General features: G+C 45.1%; 1 protein-coding gene across 2 annotated transcripts in view; it reads left to right on the top strand.

Moving 5' to 3' along the window:
• Window positions 1-27599, top strand: part of Pax5 (paired box 5) — a 167359-nt gene that overhangs the window by 28067 nt on the left and 111693 nt on the right. For both annotated transcript variants that reach the window (XM_090330268.1, XM_090330269.1), the window contains exon 5: window positions 2592-2720. In XM_090330268.1, the coding sequence (XP_090186394.1) occupies window positions 2592-2720 (129 nt within the window). The remainder of the gene's footprint in view (window positions 1-2591; window positions 2721-27599) is intronic.

Raw genomic sequence — 27599 nt, 5'->3', positions numbered from 1 at the left:
TCTGAGTCATGAAGTTTGCCTCTCTGGAAAAGTAAGACAACTCATCTCTGCTATGAGGAAATTCTTCATTTAGTAATTCATTCAGAGACAATTTGCTAAGGCCCTGCTATGCAGACTGTGGTGCTGAAGACAAATGCTACACATGAGGTGGAATAAAATCCTTATTCTCTAGGGCTTCTCAGTCCAATGGGGAGTACAATAAAGAGAACTTGGAAAAACACTTAAATAAAGCCCCAAAAGTCTATTATGGGTGTTGAGAGAGCGAAAGGGAGGGAATGGTCCCTCTGTTGGACTGGCCTGAAAGGGCTGAGAAGGGCTTCCTGGATGAGGCTCTGTTTCAGGTGCTGTACTATGGAAATCTAACTAGCAGTGTCTGATAATATTCTTTCAACAGCTCTAGAGGGATAATTCCACTGTAAGTCCTCAGGACAGTTTGTTTTGTCCCAGAAATTTTTATTAAGATCATATCTCACAGGGATATCAGAGCTTCTAGTTTGCTAACTTATTGAACAGTGAGGAAATTAAAACTTATAGACTAAATAACTAGCCCAAGGTCATGATGTCCAAAAGTGGTGAAGCCACAACGAGAGCCTGAATCTTTGAGTCTAGAACAATCTCAAAACATCTAAGCATCAACGGCTTTGACAGTGACATGGTGAGAGCCTGCTTTATGTGTGGTTGTTGCTTAAAGTACTGAGTGGTCTTCTTTCTTCCTCTGTTTTTTGTACCTTAATACTCAGAAAAGGCCATGAGATTTGCATAAATCTATTTTGAGGAGATTTTTTTTATTCTTGGTGAAGGAAAAGAGAAGTTAATGATTTTTATTTTTTTACTTCTGTGTCTCTTAAGGATGACCTAAAATCAAACTCAAATCTAAGAAGAAAGGAACTATATACACTAGACCTGTAGAAAGGAGAAGCTGGATCCACTCCAAGAAAAGTAACAAACAGCTTCTCATACCATCATTGATACTTAAGATACTTAAGGTGTTTCTTACATTTCAGAGTCAAAGGTGTTTCCTCTTCAACCAGACAGAGCAATGGATCTGAGATTACTCTATAGATTTGAACCAAGAGTGAACTCCCACAACCCAGAAATGGAAATCCAGTTGCATGGTTGGAGAGGACCTTTGTGAGGACTATTCTCGTCCTTGGTCCCCAGGCTAAACATCAATGGGAAACTTGCATAAAATCTCCCTTTCCCTAAGTCCTTTGGGAGTTAGAGACCTGGCATTTGTCACAATATATCATCTACTTCAGGCCATGAGAAATCTGGTCTTTAGGTGAATAGACTTGAGGCTAAGAATAGCTTATCAGCTAGATTACTTTGAATCTCTTCACTTAGCGGAGCCTGTTTCCTCATATGGTAAAAAGATAATATAGCACTCCAGGCTGCTGAAACAAGCAAAAACACAATGTTAATGTGAAGCATATTATTATTCTTCATTATTCTAGTGAGGAGAAAGTTAGTTATAGGAGTAAAGACATTCTCTGGTTTCCAATCACCATTCTGCCTCCGATTAGTGTATGACTTTGGGTAAGTCCTTTAACTTTTCTGATCCTTGGTTCTCTTTCCAATGTGGTAATTGCATTACCCAGCTTATAAGATTGTTCTCAGATTTAAATGAGATTATGCCTGCAGTCTGCTATAAAGAGAGTTAATAATTATTATAATAATTAATATTAAAAATTAATTCCAAGTAAAATGGGAATAGACAGCAAGGAATTAAAAGAAAGGGAAGCCTGCTGTTTGTCTGGGTGTGGGAGGGGAAGGGTATTTATGTTTGCATGGTTTGTGTATAAGCTAGGTGTGATCATACCTGAAGAGTGTGGCAGACTTAGTGGTGTAGCAATTCCAGCCATTCAGGTGTCAAAAGTAGGAGGATAAGGTTGGGGAGGCAGCTTTGGGCAAAATAAAAAATATACTAGAACCTCACAACATGGGGTATGGCTGAAGTGATAGAGCTTTTGACTACTTAATGTGAAGTCCTGAGTTTAAAACCCCAGTACCACCAAACCAAGCCAAACCAAACCAAACACCAAATCTCTGTCTCTGACTCTGTCTCTTTCTTTCAGTGTGGGTAGTAGGACTTGAACTCAGGGCCTAGGCACTGTCTTTTAGCTTTCTTTGCTCAAGGTTGGTGCTCTACATTTGAGCCATAGCTCCACTTCTAACATAATGCTAGTTAATTGGAGATAAGAGTCTCATAGACTTTCCTGCCCAGGCTGGCTTCAAACTGTAAACCTCAGATTTCAGCCATCTGAGAAGTTAGGATTATCAATGTGAGCTACTAGTGGCTAGTTATCTAGCTCTCTTTCTAGCATGGTCTGATGGTGGGACCCAACTGTCTTCTTTCTCTTCTCTATCCTTCAATTTCTTACATCTTTGCACTGGTTGGACATGAGCAGGTTTTCTGTCTATTTTGTGCCTGTGTTCCTCTGCTTGATCAGGGCATCTGTCCTCAGGCTGGCTCTATAGCTCCTACCATAGCTGCATCCCAGTGTATACTGAGGTCTTTGTGACCAACCAGCACTGATGCCCTTTGCCCCTCAGCTTCCTGGCGCCCTGACTGCCCCTCTCCCTCTGCACAGTGTCTACAGGCTCTGTGACGCAGGTGTCATCGGTGAGTACGGACTCGGCTGGCTCGTCATACTCCATCAGCGGCATCCTGGGCATCACATCCCCCAGCGCCGACACCAACAAGCGCAAGAGAGATGAAGGTAAGAGATGGCCATTCAGTCCTGTCAGGGATGGATCTGATGGGGTCAGTGTGGGGTGCTCACTCAGGGTAGAAACCCAAGTGCTCGATTGTCACTCCCCTATCTACAGAGGCCTGGTGTTTTCATGGTCCTGTCTTTACTTCTGGGACCAGGAGTATAGACAGACTCCTTGTTGGAACTAGTTCTTTGCTGGTGTCTTCCCATCAGTACTCTCTAAGTGCAGAAAGCAGTCCTGGTAGAACCCTGTGCCCTGAGCTTTGTGTAAATGTGTTGCCTGAGAGACCTGTATGTGGAGGGTCTGAGCCCAACACCCATATCCCATTTTTGGAGAACCTTGGGTGAGAGGAAGTGGTTGGGGAAAACACCCTCTGCTATGCCCTGTGGTGTGAGGGCACAGGTAGAGTGGACAGGCGCAGGTTCACTGAGGGTCTGGGCATTCTTGGCTTCTAGCCAACTGGAGGAAAATATTATTCTTGTCATCTTTGTCCTGGGGCCTGGAGGGAAGTTGTGCATGTGTTTCCCAGGGATTCTAAAGATGCCAATCTTTCTGGTTGGCTTATTTCAAGTCCTCAGTGTGCTGTACTCTGCCTGGCCTCCTGGAGTCTGTGCCAGCACGGACTGAGAATCTGCACAACCTTAGTAAAGGAAAAAAATATTAGGCTGTGATCTAGGGCCGAAAAACAGTGTGACAGAGTTCTTGATTCAATTATCCTGTTTCTCCACATAGTTGCCTTTCCAGCTCTGGTAAGGGTTGTATGTTCCTGTGAGCACATGCCTGACTACTTAAGATCTATAACTAGAAAACTGAGTTAGCTCTGGCAATGGATTGGCCTGTGAGCTGCATGTTGCAGCCATGTAGAAGGCAGGTCTGTGGCCTCTGGCTGCAGCTGGGAAATATGTAGAATGATTCATGGCTTCTGCGACCTGCTGCCTCTTTCCCCCTGCTCCCTACTCCTGAGCAGATGTCAGAAGTCTTTAACTCAGTGGGTTGCTGTGCTGGCTTGTGGTGGGAGGCAGCAGGCCTGCCAACTCTGTTGGTTTATGGGGTTGATGGTGTTATCCTTTCTCCCATTGTCACCTGGCCTAGAAGCATATGTTTCAAGCTGGGGCCCGTTGCATTTGGTTATAGTGGAGAGGATTATATGAGGCCAAACATTTTTTAGAGAGAAGAAAAAAAAATCTAGTTTTATGTTTATGAACAGAGTCCTGATTTGAGGGGGCTGTTTTATAGTGTTGCATACTTAATGTATTGTCTCTGATCAGCAGTGGTCATTTGGCCTCTTAAGCTGCTATGAATGGTGTAAATTGAAGCTTAATGCTGTGGCTCATGTCTGTAATCTCAGTTACTTAGGTCATATGGATCTGGATGGTTATGGTTTGAGGACAGTCCTGGCAAAATGTTAGTGAGAACTCCATGTAACCAGAAAAGCTGTACGTATTGTGCCTGTATCCAAACGAGGCAGGAGTCATAAGTAGAAAGATTGCTGTCCAGACTGGCCCAGGGAAAGGCACAGAATTTATTTTTAAGAACAAAAGCTAAAAGGGCTGGAGATATGGCTCTAGAGGTAGAGCACAACATCTTAATTTCAAACTCTAGTACTGCAAAAAAAAAATTGTAGAGTAGTCAAACCATGGATAATATTAGTCTTTACTACTCTGTGCTGGTCAGCTCATTCCCCGAGGACTGTGGGTGGTTTGGGATATTGATTTTTTTAAGAGGCGCAACAACAACTTGGACTGTATTTAAGTGAGTAGAACTGAGTGAAGAAGGATCTGAATATCGAACCAGGGAAGCACCTCAAGTCATAGGGATGTTTTGACACAAAGAAGATCAGAGCAATGATTATTGTCTCCTATAATCCTTGAATTATTTTCAGCTGTACCTTGGGAGGTCATGAGTGCCCTGTGTGTCAAATTATGCAAGCAGGCTAAGTGACACTTGATGGACTGCTGTACATGACTATCAGGAATCAGACATGGGGTTGGAGAAATGACTTAAGTGATAGAGTGCTTGCCTAGCTATTTCAAAGCCCTGGGGTCAATCCTTAATGTTGCAACAACAACAAAAAAGAAATTAAATTGGATGATTTTTTTTGTAATCTTTCTAGTTCTGAACCTAAGGTAGAACTCCAATCCCCAGGAAGACTTGGGAAGAAGTCCAGTGTGTTCTGTGGACTAAGGAGGCATGGTCAAGCTGCCAGAACTAACAATTTGCAGCAACAAGAACCTCTTCCTCATTTCTTCCATGCCTTGTGAAGTGGTTGGGCAGTGCAAGTGGGCAGAAATGACCTTAGTTGTCATCGGAAAGTTGTACCAATGTCTTTCCCTATTTTCCCTTAATTGGCTCCCCCTAGACTCTCTGGTGCAGAGATCTCTATTTTATTAAGGAGGTAAACCAGTACTTCCTTCCCCGCAAGGTACCCCATGACACTGGCAAGGCCACAGAGCTGGTGTGGACTGGGAAGCTTGGAGGAACTGGAGTTACCTGAAGCTCTGTCTCCTGGTATTGTCCAGCTACCCATCATCCCCCAGCCCCTTCAGAAAGGCCCTTTGGGTAGCTATCTGGGACTAAGTAGAGCCCAAGGTGAGTGTGCAGAAATTTCAAGTAGAAGAGTGTGCATGGAAGGCTGGAACTATTGAGTGTAGCAAAGTAAGTCCTACAGATCCAAGTTTGAGGAGAACAGAGTGAAAAACAGGCACTGAGAAGCACAGGAGAAGGTCAGACACACCAAGGGCTGGCCCAGGGAGGCTGTATAACATGGTTGTATGAGGGCATTGGCTTTTAGGATGGCACCATTTTTCTTAGGGGCGGCCTTCAGCAGCATGCAAGAAGTCATGGAGTAAGAGAGACATTACAGAGCCCAAAGGAAAACAGATAAATCTCATCCCATGACTCAGACAAAGCAACTGAGGCCCTACAGGGTGCAGTCTCCCTCTTGGACTTGGTTTTTGCCTTTGGGCATTTGTTGGGGCCATTCTCTTGCTTAAAAATCTGAGGGCAGGGATCCACACTGATAGTAACAAGGAGGTGGGTGGATGATCAAGACTCCAAATCCAAAGTTACTCCAATGGGCAGTACATGAGGGAACCACCAGAGAAGGAGAACAAGGCATATGACCATATGATCTAGGAAGTTTCTCATAAAAGATGATATTAGGGAAAAAGATGATTTTGGAGGGCTGAGTAGGAGGAGGAAAGAGAATTTCAATCAAAGACAGGAAGAAGAAATGCTGATTGGTTCAAGAATTGAATGTGACTCTGAAACTTGTAATCTGGAAACAGTGGGCAGATATTTTTTGTTTCCTGACAGTCCTAGGGCTCTAACACAGGACCTGAGCACCATCCACAAGCTTTTTTGCTCAAAGCTAGCACTCTACCATTTGAGCTACAGATCCATTTCCAGCTTTTTAATGGTTAATTGTTGATAAAAGTCTTATGGATTTTGCTGCCTGAGCTCACTTAAAATCTTGATCCTCAGAACTCAGCCTTCTGAGTAACTAGGATTATAGGCATGAGCCTCTAGGATCATATGTATGAGCTTAACTTGGGAGAATGGTTTTGATAGTTTTAGAAACTTAAGAAATATGGGCCAGGAATTTGGCCTAATGGTATAGTGCTTGCCTAGCATGCACGAAGACCCAGGTTCAATTCCTTGGTACCACATACATAGAAAAATGCTGGGAATGGTGCTGTGGTTCACATGGTACAGCACTAGCCTTGAGAAAACCCAAGGATAGTGCTCAGACTCAGAACTCAAGCCCCGGACTGGCAAAAAATAAAAAGAAATATATTGTATTGAATGTTTCAGGTGTCAAGGTAGACATAAAAGTGATCAGTCTAGGAGGCTGGGAGAGTAGCCTAGCATGCACAAAGTCCTGAGTTCAATTTCTCAGTACCACATACACAGAAAAAACCAGAAGTGGCACTGTGGTTCAAGTGGCAGAGCACTAGCCTTAAGCAAACAGTGTCCAAGGACAGTGTCCAGGCCCTGAGTTCAAGCCCCAGGACTGGCACAAAAAAGAAAACAAAAGAAAAGAAAAGGCTGGGAGTTTGGCCTAGTGGTAGATTGCTTGCCTAGCATTCGCGAAGACCCGGGTTCAATTCCTTGGTACCACATACATAGGAAAAAAAAGCTGGAAGTGGTGCTGAGGCTCAAGTGGGTAGAGCTCTAGCCTTGAGAAAATCCCAAGGACAGTGCTCAGGCCCTGAGCTCAAGCCCAGGACTGGCAATAAAAATAAAATAAAAGAAAAAATAAAAAAAAGAAAAGAAATTGATCAGTCTATGCAACAGAAATACAACGCAAACTGTATATGCAACTTCAAATTCCTAGAAACAGGATTAAACTAAAAAAAAAAGAAAGGAAAAAAAGAAGAAAAAGAAGAAACTAGCCACTTAGAGATTGAGGGTAGAGTTCAAGGCTAGACTACATGAGACCCCAAAAGCAAACTAAAACCAAAACCAACCAAACAAAATAATAAAAACCTATGTGGAATTAATTTTAACAATTTCTTTAGCTCAAATAGTATCATTTTAACATGCAACCAGTATAACATGGTAAACTACATCTTTGAGAGATGGTGTGATTTTATACTTGTAACATGTCTCAAGTTAGATGCTAAACATTTGAAAGCTAAAGTTGAAGGTAATCAATGTAATCAAAACAATGAGGTCATGTTTACATAGCTTCTCTTTTTAAGTTTAGATTAATTAAAATTTAAATAAAAAATTGGTTCTCAATTGTAAGTGCTCGAGGGTCCCTAGTGGGGATGGCAAATGGGAACCCTGTTTTCCTCAGTGAGGGGTTTCTGTTTGGTATTTAGGACTTGTGCAGAAAGCCTTGTTTGAGTTTGTGCCAAAATAAACAAATTAGAACACTATTGGCAAGGTCCCTTTCAGGCTAGAAATTCTAAATTTCTTTCCAGGATGCCTCCCATACCAGATTTGAGACACATATATCTAAGTCTGACCTGAACATTGTGTAGCTGCTGCCACCTTAGGGCCCTATGGATTAGATTGCTCTGAAGGCAGAGCTGGGGCTGGTTAAAGGAAGCTACAGGAGGCAGGTGGCAATGGAGATCAGCATACAGCAACCAGACCCCAGCTGGGCTGGACGAAGGATGGAAAGTAGTGAGCTACTCATCCCTGAAGGTATGAATAGAGACTAGACAAATGAGAGCAGAGTCAAAAGAAGGCATTCTAGGACTGAGATTTTGGCCTAGTGGTAGAATGCTTGCCCAGCAAGCACAAAGACCAGAAAAAGCTGCAAGTGGTGCTATGGCTCAAATGGTGTAGCTTTAGCCTTGAGAAAGCCCAAAGATAGTGCTCAGGCTTTGAGTTCAAGACCCAGGACTGGTAAAAAAAAAAAAAAGGCATTCTAGTTCAGAATTGTAACAGTTTAGGCAACTCGGTGTCTGACATGCTATGCTTGCTTATTTTTCCTCCTGTGCCTCACTTCGCTGAGTGTACCATTCACATGGATAGATATAGCTAGGCAGGGTCCCATCTGAAGTGCTTCTCCGTGGTCCAGCCCTTGGTACAGGCTGGATGCTCCAGAGACATGCGGGGGTGCTTTGAGAGTCTGGCTGCGATGGGCCCAGTGGAGAGAGGCAGTCTAGTCTTTTGGTCTGACCTGAGAATTTTTTGTGGAGGAATCTAAAGCAGTGGCTCTGTAACCCCAACTAGGCTGGGGGTGGGAGTGATGGACTCAGAGCCGGAGGCAGGCTGTCTCTCTCTGGAAGACCCAGAGGAGCTGGTGGTGGGGCTAGACTTGGCAAAGCAGACAGGCTTGTGAATAGTGGGGCTATGGGTGAAAGGGCAGCCCCAGACCCATTGCTGCTTCCTGGGCCTTTGATCTCCAGTGAGGCCTCCTTCCGCTGTCTCCAGGGCCCCCATTCAGGTCTGCTCGACCTCTCCTCCCCTTTTCCCCCAGACTTTGAATGGCCCTGAACACACGGAGTCAGTGGAGTGAGAATCCCTTTCACTGGCTCAGAGAGCCAGTCAGTCCTGCACCAGTAGTATATAATGTAAGGGTCAGGAGTTTTTCTTGGTTAGTGGGAGTACATTGAAAATGGGCTTTCCTTTTGCCTCAGGGGGGCACAGGAAGGGCAGCCAGGACCCAGAGGTGCTAGTCTATTAAAAACATGCCAAGTCCAATGAAACCCTCATGGCATGGTTTGGGGGCATTTGGCTGGGGCTCCTCTTATGACTGCCTAGCTCTCTTTCTAAGGATGCTTGCCTCTTCTGCTTTTGTGTCTCTCACTAGGTCTTTTGTTTGGTGATACATCTTGTTCTGGGTTATTTGGCAGTTTGTGTCCTGTTTATCAAAACTCTCTACCTCCCCTCCGCCCCCCCTTTTTCTCATCTCTTTGTTTTTTCTCTTGCGCTCTTTCTTACCAACTTCCCTCTCTTCCTCTGTTGTGCAGGCTGAGGGCCCAGCTGAGCCCCAGGTTTTAGATGTACATTTTAATCACAGGGTTGGGTGGTAGGGTGGGGTGTGATCTCTTCCCCTCTCTTTCTACTTTTCATTTCCTGGACAGAAGGCTGGAGCAGAGGTTGGGGAACTCCTCTCCAAATTCTCAGAAAAGAATGGGTGAGGGGCAAAGCCTAGAGCTCCTGAGTTAGGAGTTATATAGGCAGCTCTGATGGTACCAAGATTCTACTGGACTCTGTTTTCTGGAGAACCTCTCCCCATCCTCAAAGAGTAACTGGGGCAGGAACACCCTCAGGGCTGAATAGAAATGGTTTGAGGACTTCCTGTGCTAAAATCTTTGGGAAGTTATGTGATGCCATTGAACCTCCATTTAATTATCTTGGAAAAGCTGTGTAGATTATCAAAGCAAATGGCTCCCACATAGGATTTCACTTCAGGGCCTATTCATAATAAGTGGTCACTGGGGACAAGAGGATGTGAGGCCAGTCACAGGCAGAGGGCAGCAGGACTGTGAACAGCTACAGTTCAGTTCTGTTTTGGCAGCTGAAACTCAATGGTGTGCCTACCACCTACTTCCTGTTTATAACAGCCTAGATTAAGGGCACAGAGAACCAGAGTAAGGAAGCTACGAGGCTTGTGGGTATCTAGGCTGAACAACAGTGCCCCCAGGTGTCATTTGTAAAACCAAGGGCCATGGGCTTCCCTTTTGTTTTTCCTTGAAGATTCTGAGTTTTCTAGTATAAAAGGGTCAATCCTCAGTTTTCCAGAAAAAGAGATCCAGGTGCACAAAGTGGTGGTAGCTTCCTGATGGAAGGCAGAACAGAGCACTTGTGCTTAGGAGGGTTGGATATCTCAGGAATTCTTGGGTCACCAGCATCATCCTGTAGTTATTATTTCAATGGGAAAAGAGAATCATGGAGGAGAGATCTGAACAGGTCACACAGTAAAGTCTAGAAAACCCAGAGGCTAGAACTGAATCCTCAGAGAGTCCTTGGTGTCTTCTGCCTTTAAGAAATGTAACAAATCTCAGCTCTCCTATGTTTCGCTCATTCTTGCAGGTCCATCTGCTTTCCTCACTGTTGAATAGCAATTTGAGCGTATCAGCTCGTCTAGCTAATTTAGTGATTTCTCCAGGCTCTTGATCACAAACTATGTCTGTCCTGCTATGGCCTCCTATTCGTTCTCAGCCTGTCTAGGCCTCTAGTTCCTATGTGTTTTCTGAGCTGTTCTGTGTCTGTGTCTTACTTACACACTTCACCTGGGATGCTATACTGAAATGGATCTGCTGGCCTGGCTTAACTGTCCAGAGCCAGCCCACAATCCTGGGAGGATGCGCAGTAGTGGGTCATAGATCCTTCACAGCTGGCTAGGCTAGGCTTATGAATTCATCAAGGGCCACTTTGACTCAATGGAGACCAACAGGCCCTGCTTGTAAGAAGGGTCTACTTCCTCACAGTGGCTTTTGCGGGGGGTGGGGAGGATGTAGGAAGGTTACTGCCATTTTGTTTGTCCCCTAATGGAGCTTCCCTAAAGCAGGCCCTCTTCCTGGCCCTGTGTAATGTGTTATCTAGGGATAATGACCAAGATTCTCATTACTTGTGGCCAGGTGGCAACAGCTATGGTGTTTGTTATGCTTTACTTGGGCTTACCCTGTGTTTAGGATTTTGTTGCCAGCATTTCAAAATTAGAAGGTTTTATGTATGGATGCCTGTCTTTTTTGGGGGGTGGGGTGGGTAGAGGATCAGATCTGGTAACATTGAGTGGCAACTACTGTGGGAGACTGCTAGGCAGGCCATTTACCAGCCTAGGCAGGGCTGCTTTGCCAGCCTTGATCATAGCACTTGCGCTACTTTCTCATCCTGAAAATAGGTGAGCTTCTGGAATCCTAGCAAGATATTCCACTTGTTTGATTCTGTCTGGTTTGTGGGAACTATCGGAAGCAGGTTCTGAAACTGGCCTAATATAGCTGTGAGCATGCATTCTTGCATGCATGCATGGTCAAGGGAGTATACAGCTGGCCTCAGGTGCCTGAGGTGGGTACAGGGAGGGACAGGGAGGGAGTAGAGAGTAGGAATGGACTTCACAGCAACTCAGGATAGTGAGTTTTAGGTCATTTGCTTCATACATCCCAGTGAGGGTAGTTCAGACCTAGAGGACATAGGCATGCAGTTGAGATTGGAGAAGAGGAGAACAAATAGTGGCAAAGATGTAGAAAGAACTGAGTTTCTGGTTCCCAGCCTATTTGGCCCACCCTGCCTTGTTCTGTGGGTACCTCAGATGTGATCCAATTAGACAATTGCTAGCAGCCTCCTGGTTAAGAGGCCAGATGGTCAATTGAGGGTCTCTGTGGGCCTTTCCCTTGTGACCTGGGGCTAGTCCCAAGGGTGTGGGGGGCCAGGTTTCAGTTCCTCTGAACTCCTGGTCCTCAAGTTTCACTTTGATTCAGTGAGTGAGAGCTACAACCACTAAGCACCTCCCTACCCCATTACTCTGCCTGTTTACACACCTGCTTTGCCCAAACCCTTCCCCTTCCTCCCATGTAGTAGCATGGGACCAGCAGTTCTCAAACTTTAGACTTCTCAAAACTCAAAACTTATAGAACTCAGTTTATATAAATAGTTAACAAGGGTAAAATTTAAATCTTCATTTGTTAAAATAACAGTAATATATAAATAGCACAAATATTGTTTTTGAAATTAGAATTATATTTTCCATTTTTTGTAGGGGTGGCATTGGTTTACAGTTGTTCAAGTATCTTTAGTGCCTGGCACAGTAGAGGATTGCTGGGTCTCAGGGGTGTATCTCTCTGTTCTGCTGACATGTCTCATCCTACGCTCTGGAAAAGTGGCAGTATTATGAAACGATGAGAATGAAGGCAAATAACAAGGCAGCCTATTGTGACAGTAGGTTCTAGCTCACAGACTCTACCTAACGGATCTCGCTTCCCCACTCGTGGGTCCCTGGACTATATTTTTGGAATTTGTTTATTTATACAGACAGGAAGAACAGTTACATGGTCTTGGATAACAGAAAAGTATCATCACTTTCACCCACTCTTAGCTCTTAGAGTCAGTGTGAACCTTGGTAGGTCTTTGACTTAGAGAGGGAATAGCAAACCTCACTGGGCTTGTACATCCTCTTCTAGCAGAATAGAATCTATAGTTATTAATGATCCTTATTTCAAGCCTGGACTCCCATAGAGGATAAAAGCTTCCGAGGCCCTTGCCTTTCCAGCAAAATGTAGGGTGTGAGGTCTGACTTTTCTAGCATGTCTACCTGAACCAACAGCAGTTACCTGTGGCTTGCTCAGAGCTGGGCAATTGTTGGTTCGGGACCCAGCCCCAGCTCCCCACTCAGTTCAGCTCTGCACTTGTCTGAAGATCTCATCTGGACATATTTTTGGTAGAGGTGGGAATTTATTAGGAATGAAATAAGTGGATCTAGTATTTTGATGCCACCTGGCATTTGAGGAAAAGCAAGTCTGAATGGCAATAGAGAATGAGAAATTTTCATTCTGATGCCACAGAATCTGTGGGTATTTCTAGAACACCAGTTTTGCCTCATATGTGAGATGCAGTGTGTGTGCATATACATACATGAATCCAATATCACCTTGCAATTTCTAGTTTTTGTTTTCATTGGTTTGGATGATCATTTCTATTCGTCTTTCTTTGGGTCATTTAACTCTAGGTGGGATAAAATGGGTGAGATGGATAAAAAGAGAGTATTTTGAGGTAGCTGAAAATATTGAGGAAGGATAAAAGAGGATAAAGGAGACAGATATGAGAGACTGCTCCTGGTGAAACAATACTCAACTTACTCAGAGAAAAGTGTGGCCCCCTTGAGGGACCAGAAAGAATGAAAACCAAGGAGTGGTCCAACACTTCCCAGCACCAACCACCAGGTGGCACCATTGACCCAGGACAGCTTAGTTGCTGTCCAGGGTTAAGGACAAGAGGGGTAACAAAGCTGTGTGTACTGGCCATTTGTGAGCTTGGTATGCTTGTGGTCATGTTGCCTAGGCCTGGGATGACATGGCCAGGCAGGCTATCCATTTGCCTGAGCCCCATTCTTCTGCAAGCATTCATTTAGGAAAGGGAGACTGGACTATGGCTATTGAGATACATTCTCATTCCCAAGGTTCAGATATATGTCTTGACACAAACTTTATAAAAGTTTCCTTGGTTTTTGCTCTAAGTCTTTGGACTTTGGACCTTGGACAAGTCATTTCCACTGAGCCTTGTTTTTTTTTTATCATAGTAAAACACAGAGATTTGAAGCAGATGAATTTGAAGGGTCTTTGGGTTCTGAAGTGTATCAGAGACAGTACTGGCATTGAAGTAGATTCTAGATCATTCTCTGTTAGCTGTCTGACCTTGGTCAGACCATTTCTTACCAGACTGAATTTTATACTTCCTGTAGCTTTTATATAAATAATTACTGATTTAAAAACACGTTGGAAATCTTTTCTGATGCTTTGGAGAGGGAAGGGTTGCTATTTATAATTTCTCCTGGAAAATAAGTTCACAAGAATCACGAGTCTGCCATTCTCCCTGCTTAGGAGATTCAAATCTCTGCTTATGACTATAGACAAAGAATTTAGCAAGTGCCTGCTTGAAGTCACCTCATCTCTGCTTGTTCCTGTCTGTCCTTATTGCTACTGCATTGGTCCAAGCATTCTCTTCTTTCTTTTGGATAGAGCTGAAGCCTCTTTCAATGTTCCTGACATCTCCAAAGATCTGGCCCTCTGAGTAGCTGCCTCAGTATTGCTTCTGAAATGCAGTTCTTAACAGTGACTAATCTGGAAGGTTTTCATTTGTTCACTGGCCTCAGAAGCCATCTATTTTTTTTTTCTCTTTTGTGGTACTGGAATTTGAATTCAGGACTCCATACTTGCTATATCTCCTACTGTCAAGTAATGCCCTTGCCATTTTTTCTCTGTTTATTTGTGTGTGTGTGTGTGTGCACACATGTGTGTGTGCACGCATGCACAATATTGCTCTACCACTTAAGCTATACCCCTACCTTTGGTTTCCAGCTTTTTTTCTGGTTAATTGTAGATAAGAGTTTTGAGGATTTGGGTGTCTGCATATCTCAACCTCCCGAGTAACTAGGATTAAAGGCATTAAACCACGGGTACTTGGCTGCACTGATTATTTTTGAACTAGGATCTTGCTTTTAGGTTGGGCCCATGTTTCTTTAGGCTTCATGGTAGTTAGGATGACTTGGTTGAGAAGGCATCTCATATGCGCGTTTAGGCTGGTCTGGAAGTGCTACCCTCCCAATTTCATTTCCCAAGTCACTAGGATTACATGCATAAGTCATACCGCTCAGTCATTCAAACTTTCTTTCAAGGCTGCATGGCCTTCTATGATCAAGCCCTTGCCTGTCTTATGACACCCAAGCAAGCTCTCTCTACTCTCTTCCTTTGAGGCTCAATTCAGTCACGCCAAGCCTCTTTCCAGTCCCTCAGCAGCACATGGTTCCTTCTGCATGCAGCTTAAGAGTCTCACACAAGTTACAGAGTCAGATGCCAGGATTCTAGTGTTGACATTACCAATCACGACTCCTGTGACTTTGGGAAAATTGTTTTTCCTAGAGCCTGAGTTTCCTGTTATGTACACATAGGCACCCATTGTGCCTGTGATTGTTATGGGGATAGAATAAAGTAGTGCTCAGTCAGACCTTTGAGGAAAATCCCGGTGGCTAAATTCCAAGTAAATATTGCCTTTTATTACAATGTTGTTTCTACTGTCTTGAAGATCATTCAAAATCCCTTCCTTGCCCCACCTGTGCCCTGATGACATTCCTCAGCCTCAGGGTTCTATTTAACTGTTACTTCCAAAGTGAAGCTTCTCAAAGGTCTACTCTTAGCTGCCAGCTCCCTGCCTTACCCCTTCTAGCACATTTGTCTTTCTTCTGCTTTCCCAGTGAGCTCCAGGAGGACAGGACCTGTGTCTGTTACAGTCATGATTGCCTTATACTTAGCTCAGGGCCTGGTGGTAGTCAATATGTATCATGTGGGGTTGGATTTCACGGAATCTCAGTGGAGTCCAGAGCCTTGAACAGCAAACATGCTCCTATTCCTGTCTGACTCCAAAGACACCATGCACCATGGAAAGGACCTGGTGATGACCATTCTAGACAGGGAGAGAGTTTTCCCATGGTCTGCTGCACACACGTGGACACATATGCATGAGCATGCACAAACATGTGCGCATGAGTCTGCATCCTCCTGCCGGCTTGCTTTATCCCAGCATAGGCTGCAGGCATGCATAATCAGCAGGAACTGCAGCATGGTACAACTGCAATGATAAGCACTTAGCCAATGTTAACTGTGTATCGACATTATTAATGCCATTAGTACTAACAACCACTGTGCAGAGTAGATAATTCCATTGTTCCTCTTTACAACCATTCAGAGAGGGCAAGAAAGTTATCCCAGGTCACACAGCCAGCCCAGAGTCCAGCAGTGGCAGTGTTGGGACTGCCACAGGAAATTGGCTCCAGAGTTATTTTACCTGTGTCAATGTGAGATTGACTGTTCTCAGCTCTCTTCAGCTGGATGCCTCTTTTTTTTTTTTAATTTTAAATTTTAAGTTCTATCCTGGAAGGCTTCTGGGGTTGGGGGGCTGGAGGGAAGGATAACTTGGCTCAGAGCTTTGTTATTACTCAGTCACCCCACTTCTGAGTTGTCCCCAATGTTTCACTGCACATCGGCCCATCACACCTTTCAGCTGCTTAGTTGTGGGTACAGTTGACTGATCATAGTGGGTGGAGTCATTGGCTTTGGATTCCAGCCCAGTCCTTCCTTCTGCTAGGCCTTTACAGCAGCGCCCTGATGTCTTTCCCCTCTGGCTTCCTTATCTGTCAAAAAGAAATTCATTATTCCCGTGCCTTTCCTGGTAACTGAAAGTGTTACCTGTAAGATATTGATGATCACTGGTCCACAGAAAGTTTCAAGAAATACCAGCAAAGTGTTTTTATACCAAATCTAGATTCCTTAAGAAGACCTTATAGAGAAATGTCTAATTCCCAGCTTTCTCTGTGTCTCTCTCACTCGCTCTTTCTCTCTCCCCTGAGGTTTGAACTTAGGGCCTTGACCTTGTTAGGTAGGTGCTCTACCATTTGAACCATGCCCCTCATCCTTCTTCTCTTTGAAATAGTCGTTATTTGTATTGCTAAGCCAAATGATAGGATCAGAAGGAAATACCCATTCGAATTTATGCCCCATGCTTCAGAAAGTCAGATAAACCAAGTTGTCTATGAAGGCAGTGAAAAAGATGGGAAGATCCTGACATACAGGTCTCTTTGTCCAGGTTCAGCCATTGGCCTGCCGAGTGATATCAGTGGGATCTCTGCCCTTTCTGAGCCTTATTTTGGATGTGCAGAGCCAGGACATTTCTTCCAGCTTGCAATCTTTTCCTCTGCTCCTTGCTGCCTCCTCTCTCCCTCCCCCTCATCTTCTCTCTTTTCATGTTCTTTCTGTGTGAGACACAAATGCCATCCAACATTTTTGAATAGTACTTTTGTTCTGTGAACATCTCTTCTCTGAAAAGGACGATTGGCCAGGTTTGTATCTTTAAACGCTGGTACATTTTATCAGTTAAAAACCTCTCTCTCTCTCCCCCCTCTCTCTCTCCCTCTTTCTCTCTCCAATCTTAAGGAGGCAGACAGAAGTGGCAGAGGAGAAGGTTTATGGGAGACAATGAGTACAAACAACAAAACCTCTCTGATCCCACCTGCAAATGCCTTCTTCCCTACAGCTCCCTTTGCCCAGGCTCTGGGCCATCTTCTAGCACTACCTCAGGTATGATTTGCATCCCCCTCTTGGCTCCTTGCAGAAGGGACAGAGGGACCAAGAGCAGAGCCTGTGCCTGAGCCACCCTTGCTCAAGGCCTTTTAGAGACGGGGCTTGGAACACTGGGTTTGAAGTCATGGGGCCTTCAAATCCTGGTTCTGCATTCTCTTACTGTTGACCTTGACCCAATTATTATTATTTTTGGGGGGAGGGGTAAGAAGGCAAGAGACAGAATATTGTTTGGTAGCCCAGACTGACCTTGAAGTTGAGATTCTCCTTTCCTAGCCTTCTGGTTGCTGGGATTACAGACATATGCTACAGTATCTGGCTCTGATTTTCTTATTGGCAAATGTGACACCAGAAGGCCTTCTTCAGAGTCTTGTTCAGGTTCAGTGAGACTCGATGCATGCAGGAGTGCTTTCCAAATGAAAGGTCCAGGTATCTAAAAGATTATGATCCCAACTCTCTGTAATCAAGTGTGGATTACAATATTTAGGGGGTAGGACTCCTGAGTGAATGCCACCTACGGCGAGACACATCTGGGTACCGTTTGGGGGACAGGGCTTTTCCCCTCATTTCTTCACCAGGCTTGCCTATGAGTCCAGCACTCAGGGATGAAGGCTTCTGCAAAAAGGGTTGCCACTTGTCAGCGCTAACTTGTCTGGAGCATCTGCTTCAGCCCACCAGGGACATCAAACCTTGCTCACAGGACTGGGCAGTAGGTGAAACTGGTCATTCTGCCATCGTGGCTGAGGACCAGGACTTCCAGGCCCTCTTGTGCAGGAAAAGGCTCATTCAAGGCCACAGCAGGTCACATCCCAAGGCCTGCCAGCCATGCCCGGTGATTCTGCTAGGCTGCCTTAGGGGCAAATCTCCTCCTCGAGGCCCGATTGTTCCCAGAGCAGGCCTGGGTGACGGGGCTGGGCCAGAGACAGAGGGGGATCGCCTCCCGGGAGGCGTCTGCATTTCCCCAGTGCGAAGCCGCCGTGTTCCAGGAATCAATTCCACCGCTGGCAGCACACAGCGCCCTCGGGAAGGCGGCCTCCGCCAAGCATTTGCAATTTAATTGACATTTGGCGGCAGGAAGCCAATCAGTATAAGTCAATTGACGTTCGCAGATAAAACTAATCGGCGGCCGGGCGATGCTCCCACCACCAGCGTGGCCGCGGCTGGGCCTCGGGGCACAGCGTGGCGGCCAGGGCCCCGGCAGGTAATGGCGCTGGCGCGTGTCTCGGCCCCGCGAGGGGGCAGCGCGCGAGCCGCTGATTGCCGCGCAGCCCACGGCGCCGGGAGAGGCCCGTAATGAATGACTTTATTTGCTGGAGCCCTGCTGAGAACAATTGAGTTTGTTATGGCAACAACGGAAGCCAGCTTGGGGTGTGTGTGGGGGGAGGCAGGCGGGAGGCCCAGGCCGGCGGGAGCCCAGCGGCTGCCAGCGCAGAGGAGACGGGAGAGGAGAAGAGGGGCGCCAGGGGTGAGGCTGGGTGGGGACAGAGCTGGGGACAGACCGGAGCTTGTCGGCTCTCGACAGGTCCGCCAGGCTGCCTTGCGCCGAGGTGAGAGGCTGGATGATCAATGGCACAGGGCAGATTTCAGATGCAGGGTTATCACGGTAGGCGCTTGCTTGGTAGACGGGTCGGGGCCCACTTGGCTGTGTCTGCCTGTGATTCCTTCCTTCCTCCTTGGTGGAGACTGGGGAGGTTCTGGTCTTACTCAGTGAAGTCCTCATAGCCAACTTTGGGTCTCTGAGCCATGGAACATGAGCGAAAGAGACCAAGACATCAATCTGTGGCTTGAGGAGCTGGAGACTGAATTCCAACCACATCTCATGTGCCTGAGCTGGGAAAAGAGCTTGCCTGCCTCTGGCCCTTCTGCATCCCCCCTCCCCCCCATCTGGATGGCTTACTCAGGGTGTGGCCTCTTCCATCATACTGCACATTCTAAGGGCAGGCCAGGAGTCCTGGGGTACATTGAGCCAGGATGGGATGACTTCTTCTTGTTTCCCTTCTGGCTACAGATACCAGAGGACTCCCTCCCTCCCCCTCTCCCTCCCTCTCTCCCCCCCTCCCTCCCTTCCTTCCTTTCTCCTTTTTCAGTTCTGTTTTGAAGCATGCTATCGTTCACTTGCTCAACACACATCAACTAAGAATCAACCACATGTTGGGTACTATGGTGTAGCGGGGGTGTAGTAAACTTCCTGGCCCATGAGAGATGATAATGGCATGTACATAGTGCTGAATATTGGTCAAAAATCTTCCAGTTAGCCAAGAGTAAGTCAAGCAGAGGGATCATTCTTTTGTCATGACACGCAGTGACCCTGGTGTCACTCAGAGGCACAGGAGCATAATGCTTTGGAAGGCGTCTGGACTGTGCCGCTTTAATGCAGTTTTTGTCCCTCTCACTAGGCCTCAGTCTCCCTGTGATGAGGAGTTAGGGGACTCTGGGGGCCAGCTGAGTGTGAATGGCTGGCAGGGAAGAAGGAACCAGCATTGTGATTTCTGTTCCCAGCTTAGTGCAGTGTGAACACTGGGAAAATATGCTTTCTTTCCTCAGCTTTCTGAGGCTGACAGTGACACTGAAGCTCAGCACTGTGCTGGCAGAGGCTTTCAAAGGGGTGGACCATTGTGGCCTCCTCTATGAACCTTTAAATATCTAGTCTAGAGTCGTGGAGCCAGTAAGTTGAAGGCTAGGATTCAAACCCAAGCAGCCTGGTTCCACGGCCTGTACATGGACCTACTTTGCTGGCTGGCAGAGGTATATCCCTCCAACAGGGCCTACCCTTCCTCTATTCTGTACCCCAGTCTCTCTCTCTCTGTCTGTCTGTCTCTCTCTGTCTCTGTCTCTCTGTCTCTCTCGCTCTCGCTCTCTGTCTGTCTCTGTCTCTGTCTCTCACTCTCGCTCTTGCTCTCTCTCCCTTTCTCTCTTGCCAGTCCTGGGGACTGAACTCAGGGCCTGAGCACTGTCCTTGGGCTCTTTTTCCCTCAGAGTTAATGCTCTACCACTTGAGTCACACCACCACTTCTGGCTTTTCTATGTGTATGGTACTGAGGAATCGAACCCAGGTCTCCATGCATGCTAGGCAAGCACTCTAACCACCAGGCCAAACTCCTGGCCTCTGTACTCCAGTCTTAATCCCTCTGCTATAGCTCTCTGAGTCCCCCAACTCGAGACACACTTGCTTTCAAGGTGTCTTTTCTTGCCCTGGCCCACATTTTTATCTTGGCCTGGGAGAGGTGAGAGAAAGCTCTGACAGGAAGCAGCAACTGCTGTAGAAGCTCAAGTCATTTCTCTGCCTCATCCTAACTGGCTTCTTTGAATGAGAACAGCAGTTTTCTAAAAAGGATAGGGGAAAATCCAAGGGTTTTCCTTTAGGAAGAAGCTGTCACTATTCATAGTCAAGGAAGTATGTTTATTTTAGAGATGTTTTTCCCTTAGCATGAATATAGGTTTTTTTTTTTTGTTTTGTTTTGTTTTTTTTTTTTTTGTCAGTCCTGGGGCTTGAGCTCAGGGCCTGAGCACTGTCCTTGGACTTTCTCAAGGCTAGAGCTCTACCACTTGAGCCTCAGCACCACTTCCGGCTTTTTTTTTTATGTATGTGGTGCCGAGGAATCAAACCCTGGTCTTTGTGCATGCTAGGCAAGCACTCTACCATTAGGCCAAACTCCAGGCCCCAGGGACATAGTTCTAAAGAATGGAATGGAGAGGCTTTGGAAATTATACACAATGGCTTTAAATTGTGACAATCCATGTCTCCTTTTAAAAACAAATCTTTATTTTTAATGTTTTTGAGATGAAAATGTTTTGAACTCAGGGCTTTGGGTTTCAGGCAGCTGCTCTGCTATTTGAGTGACACCTTTACCTAGGTAAGGTTCAGGTATCTGACTTATTTGTTGAGAGTGAGCATAACTATTTTTTTTTTTACTAGACTGGCCTTGAACTATAATCCTCCCATCTCTGTCACTCATATAGCTAACAATACAGGAATGAGCCACCACACCAGGCTCCAAAACCTATTTTGTAGTACATTCTCTGCTATCCTCAAATGAAATTTAGAGAAAAAATAACCTATCTATACATACTCGAAAATCTGTAGTGTGCCTGAACCATCACAAAGGGGCAGGGTGGGGTGGGGGAGAGAAGAATGAAATCATAATGAAACAGTTGATTTCATCATGTAAATACCCAGGCCTGACTACATCAGAAGACCTTATAAAGTGGTTAGTTAGTTGCTTGCATTGATGTGCAGAATCACCATGAATTCAGCAGTTACAAATGTGGACAGCTGTGGTCTTTGGCAATATAAATACCTCTGATTATGTTGCTATCTACAAACTGATTTCCTAAAATTGGGAACATGTCCTGAAAAAATTCTAGCCAAAGCAAAATATAATCTTTCTTCAATTTCTGTGGTCTTATGTTCCTGGGAAAGTCAATACAAATGAAAACACCAGTTGTTGTTTTTGTGCTGTCCCCAAGCTTTTTGCTCTAGGTTAATACTCTACAACTTGAGCCAAAGTTCCACTTCTGGCTTTTTAGGTATTTAGTGGAGATAAAAGTCTCACAAAGCCGGGTACAGTGGCTCACGCCTGTAATCCTAACTATTTAGGAGGCTGAAATTTGAGAATCATGGTTCAAAGCTAGCCTGGCGACTAAAAAGTCTGTGAGACTCTTATCCTATGCCACTGGAAGTGGTACTGTGGCTCAAGGGGTAGGGTATAGTAGCCTTGAGCTGAAATGCTCAGGGATAGTGCCCATGCCCAGAGCTCAAGTCCCACAACCTACCACTCCCCCCTCCTACAAAAATGTCTCACAGACTTTCCTGCCTGGGCTGGCTTTGGACCACGATCCTCAGATCTCAGCCTCCTGAGTAGTTAGAATTACAGCTGTAAGCCATTGGCACTTGGCTGAAACACCAGATTTTTGTATGCATGAATAAAACAGGCTTCTGGCTCAGATATTTATGAAGACAGATTTTTGCCAACCAGGGTGTATGCTGGGGCATTTGGAAGATGTAGGGTTGCCAAGCAATTCCTCTTTGAGCTGGACTGGGCTAGGAAGCATCCCTGCTCCTTCCCCCAAATGCCAACATTTTCCCCAGTAACAAAAATAACCCATAGACTTGCAAATTTCAAAAATGCTCATCACTTTGGTCTAGATAGAAACACAAGAACAAATGGATCTCTTTGTGTGGCCAATATTCTTCTGGAAACTTCTTCTTTTTTTTGCCAGTCCTGGGGCTTGAACTCAGGGCCTAGTTACTGTCATTGGGCTTTCTCAAGGCTAGAGATCTACCATAGCATCACTTCTGGCTTTTTCTATGTATGTGGCATCGAGGAATCAAACCTGGGTCTTCATGCTTACTAGGCAAGCGCTCTACCACTAAGCCAAACTCCAGGCCCCTCATCTGGAAACTTCTATGAGACTGTTATAAAGCACAGTTTGCATATATCATGTACTGTACTTAAGTATATGTGGGCTATAAAAGTGATGTGATCCTCTGCCTTGAGTGTGGTGGCAACAGCCTTCTCTATATCCACTCCTCTGTACCTCTTTCATCACGGGCCACATCCAAGTCTTGACTCCAGTGTTTTCCTCTAGACAGTTTTCCTGGACTTCTTTCCATCCCAGCCAGGTTCTTTCATCTCTGGGCTCCCACTGCCTACTCTGGTTCTCTGAACAACATGATTTCTACACTTGGGATTTCCATAAATCTCTATGTCACCCAAATACCTCACATAACTGGATACCCAGAAACAGGGTTTTCTCCCAGACCAAGGTTGGAGTCAGAGCATCCATCACAGAATGCATGTTGGAATCAAAGGACTCAGCTTAGTGGGCATTCCTCCTTAAGCCCATCTTATCCTTTATATGAAACTCTAATTTCCTTTGACTTTGGAGAGACACTTGCTTTCCTGTTGTGACCAGTGCTGTGGATTTGGCAAATTATGGATGACATTGCAAAGATGAGGTGAAGGACATATAAGGCCACTCAACTGACAAATGACAGAGCTGGAACCCTGCTCTTCCCCCCTTTGTCACTTAAATGCTTTCAAGGCCAAGTCTATTCCTTGAGTGGGCACATACTTAACCTCCTGGCTTAGTTTGTTGGGTTCCATTGCCACAGTCATGGGTAGTGGTGACAACCCCCTTTGTTTTCCCTGAGGAAGTTATGTCTCAAGGAACCCCAAACCCCAGGCATGCTAGGAGACCAGCTGATGTCCCCAGGAAGGAATTAGCAACTGCCTCATCTCTGGAGATCACCAAGGGGCAACTGTTTTTTCTGGATCTATTTTTTTCTATTTCTATGAACATCTTACTTTTATAACTATTTGGTTTATATTTCATTTATCTATTTACTTGCTTATTTATTTATTTGATATGAATTCAGAGCCCCACCCCCAATTCCCTCCTCCTTTTTTTTTCTTTATTTTTCAGATAATGTCTTGAATTTTTCCCAGGGTCAGTTACCTAGTTACGATGTCTGCATAGCTGGCACAACAGGTGTGTACTATCATACCCAACCTTTTGCTCAGGATGTCCCTGAACTGTGATCTCTATCTTGGCTTTCTAAGTAGCTGGGATGACAGATGTGATCCACTGAATCTGACTTCTCCAAGTATTTATTATTAGGGAAGAGAATGGGAACACAAGAGGTATGTTGTCCAATGTTATTATTAAGTGGGACAACAAAGTGAATAAGGAGATAGAGACATTTGCTGTTTTATGAAGGTTGGCCTTAATGAGGAGGTGACAAGAGTAAGTTAAACAGTTTTCTAGTGGAGGAAGTTCCAGATATAAGTAAGAGCAAATGCAAAAGGTCCTGTGGTAGGGTGTGCTCAACACAACTAAGAAGCAGTTTGTGTGGAGCTGTGATGGGAGAGCAGGAGAAAGTAGAATCCCAACGCTGGGGCTGAAAGGGAAGGACCCAGATCCTGAAGAGTATGGTAAACGATGGGAGAATGCAGATTTTGCTGAGGGAGCTGAAGGTGTCTCCAGAGCCTCTAGCAGAGTGCTCCAGAGGGTGTCTGTTTCCTACTTCTAGAGAACCACTGCCTCCCAAAGACCTGTCTCCTTATTCTCTCCCACACCTGGCCCTTTTCTTCATGGCTAAGTTCTCAGGTGACCACCAACCTGCTCCTCTGTCTTGACTCTCTGCAGTGGGGTCTCCATACTGTGGCTGTGTTGGACCATGGGGGTCCCTTCCCTCTCCAGTGTCTGGAACGATTGTGAATGTATCAATATGATTAGACAACGAGCTGGCTATTTGGAGCAGAGGCTGGGGAATCTGGGGCATCTACAGACCTTTGAGGGGGAAAGGAGGCAATGGATGGCCCAAAGACCTTTCTCCCATTCTAACCAACAAATTGTTAATCTCCAGCTTTAGGCTTCAGCCATGGTGCCCTTTCTCCCCTCTCCCCACCCCCAGAGGCACCTGCCTTATTTTTGGCAACTTCCCAGCTCTTAGCGGACAGGGGTCCATTAGCACAGCGTGACTGCAGACTGCAGACAAGGCTGGCTCTGAGCAGATGCAGGCTTATTTACAAACCGTCATTGCCTTCACCTTCTCCAGAGACCTTGGTGCGGGACTCAGCCTTGTGCCTCCCAGAGTTGCCTCCCCCAGGTAGCCAGCTGGGCAACTGCTTTCTCCTAGTGCAGTGTTGGCTTGGAAATGAGGAAATTAAATGCCAAGAAAGAATCACACAACGGTATATTGGGCCATGTCGACAGAGGAGTATGAAGTTCTGTGCGTCAAAAAACGTTCCGTGGTTTGATGTAAATCAGTGAAACTTTGACAGAAAGTAGGGGGAGTTTTGAGCTGAAGGTCTACTGTCCTGATGTGAGTCTTATATACACTCTTCCAGTATCTCAGTAACTTTGGGAAGCTGTTCACTGCCTCCTAGAATCCATCGTAGGCTCTAAAATGTTCTGAATTAATTTTTCTGTGTATTGGTGCTAGGACTTGAACTCAGGGCCTGGGTGCTGTAACTTAGGGTTTTTTTTTTTTCCTCTCTTTTCTTTCTTTTTCTTAATCTCTCAAGGCAAAGCTGGCGATATACCACTTGAGCCACAGCTCCACTTCTGGCTTTTGGGTGGTTAATTGGAGATAAAAATCTTGTGGATTTTGCTGCCTAGGTTGGCTTTGAACTATGACCCTCAGATCTCAGCCTCCTAAGTAGCTAGAACTACAGATGGGAGCAGTTTTCTGGTGCCTGCCTTCTGACTTACAGTTTGAAGCCATTTCTTGCCTTTGAGTAGTCAAGAGCAAAATGGTTTGCCTAAATGACTCAGCTTTTCTTTAATCACCAGAGGCTGGCTTCTGGGGGGCAAAAGGCTCTGAAGAATTGACATACAGGCAGTCAGTCTTACCTGGCTTGATAATTGTGCTGTATGACCTTGCACAAGCTACCTTTACTTCTCTGAGTTCATTTCCTCCATCTCTTACCCATCTCCCGAGGTTACCCTAAGAATCAGGGAAGATTGCTGTCATTCAACATGTATATTTGATGGGTAATGACGGTTGTTGTCATTTTCCAGTGTTCCTTTCCCCATCTAGGTGTATTCTCTTGCCTATATAAAATAAGAATATGCCCCCAATTTAACTATATGCATGGTAAATAACAGGGCTTCCATGTGGAAAGAAGAGCCCTTCTTGTAATTTGTGCTTGCTTGATTCCTTGCCATCACAAATCCACCTTTCATGTGCGTGGCAGAACAACACCTAGCAGATATAGACAAAAGCCTCTTGAGTGCTTTTCAGCTGGGACAGGAGATGACACACGTTGGCAGACAGAGGCTGATCTTTGTGTATCCAAGAGGAGTCGAGCCAGTTCGAGTATATCTAACAGGTCAAGCTGTGAAATGAAGAAGCAATAAGCCAGTGAAATGGTACTATCACTGAAACATGATTGATCAATTGAATTCTATCAGAGACAGTGGACAGTGAGATTAACTCAGGCCTGATAGGTTCAATGAGTTAAAGCATGATGTTCATTTCAGCTTCATTTCACCAGTCTTTGCTTGTGAAATTGGTCAATCAATAGAGGTTGAAGATCATATCTATCTATCTATCTATATATATATCGGGGACCATCTTATGGGGAATATAATCTCAGTAGTTGGCTCCTGGCTGGGGCTGCCTGAGGCAGGTAATGGAGACAGAACGGAGATTCCATCAGCCCCATCGAAATGGCCTGATATCTTCTCCAAATGAAAAGTATTTTTGGATCTCTGATGATTTATCTTTTTTTTCCTTTTCTCTCAGTTTGATCTATGACAAAGCCCATACTCATCTTAGAGAAATATAGTGATTTCACCTGAAAACATTTGCGCAATGATCAGATAGATACACTTCCAAATATAAACCTTCTTTTTAGTTATATCATTCTTGGGAGAAAAAGAAATGAAGACAGTAATTTAAAAAAAAACTCAAGTGGGGCTAATGTAAAGATATCAGAGTAAATATGATTTTTAAACCCTCATTTATTCATTTATTTATTTATTCTGCACAGTGGGGGATGGGAGACAGACTGCTGGGTGCAAGGAAGCAGGAAAATGGATGCATACAGAAGTCCTTCCAGGTACAATTAAAACAAAGCCTTTGGCATTCTTTGCTCTCATTTAAAAGCACAATTCCCAGAAACAAATTGCCCTTTTGCTTCTAGTAATATTTCATTTGCTTTGGAGTATTCTCACTATCGTAGTTAACATCTCTTCTAATTAGTGTGCGTGTGGTTGTGGAAGGTGGAGTAATTTGGTACCACAGGATGAGGTAATGGATTTGGACAGTGTGGATTAGAGAGAACAGACTTGCCCGGTGACAGTGCACAAGGTACTGCTTCCTGCCTGTTCTGAGATCATCTTGGTGCTTTTCTGCACACACAACCCATTCCTTCACACCAACACCAAGAGACTTTCAAGAAGATATTTGTGTTCTTTATGTATCCAAATGAATATTAGGTTCTGGGAGGGGCAGGCCCTGTTCACCATGCTCCCCCCCTTTCCTTAACACATTCATTCAAATTGCACCAAATCACAACGATTCCCAGAGTACTCTGATTTTACCAGGCTTTGCAAATGCTATTCCCTCTCATTACAGTGTACATGCTCTTCCTGTCTCTCCCTGGCTAGCTTATTCTTTTGCCAGTCCTGGGGCTTGAACTCAGGGCCTGAGCACTGTCTTTGGACTTTCTCAAGGCTAGCACTTGAGCCACAGTACCATTTCCAGCTTTGTCTGTGTATGTGGTACGGAAGAATTGAACCCAGGACTTCATGCATACTAGGCAAGCACTCTACCATTAAGCCAAACTCTCTGGCTAATATTCTTCCTATTTCTCCTTAAAATTCAGGCTGTATCTTTTCCAAAGGACCTTTTTGAAGTCTTCCTCTATCCAGTCTGGATAAATAGAGTGATTTGGTATAGAGTTAAGATCAGACTTTGCCATCAGACTGTTTGAGTCCTTGCTCCTTTATATAGTTGTATGACAAGTTATTTAACTTCTCTGTATCTCACTTTCCTCACCTGTAAAGTGGGACAAAGCAACAACAGATTTAACATGAAGGTCTTGAGTAAGTACTTATAGGTCAAGCACTTAGAACAGTGTTTTCCAGAGTAAGATCTTGATTGGTTGGGCCAAAACTGTTTGCTCT

Source organism: Megascapheus bottae, chromosome 3 (assembly GCF_031878675.1).
Source record: "Megascapheus bottae isolate mThoBot1 chromosome 3, mThoBot2.hap1, whole genome shotgun sequence".
Taxonomy (NCBI): domain Eukaryota; kingdom Metazoa; phylum Chordata; class Mammalia; order Rodentia; family Geomyidae; genus Megascapheus; species Megascapheus bottae.
This window is presented reverse-complemented; position numbering and strand designations above follow the sequence as displayed.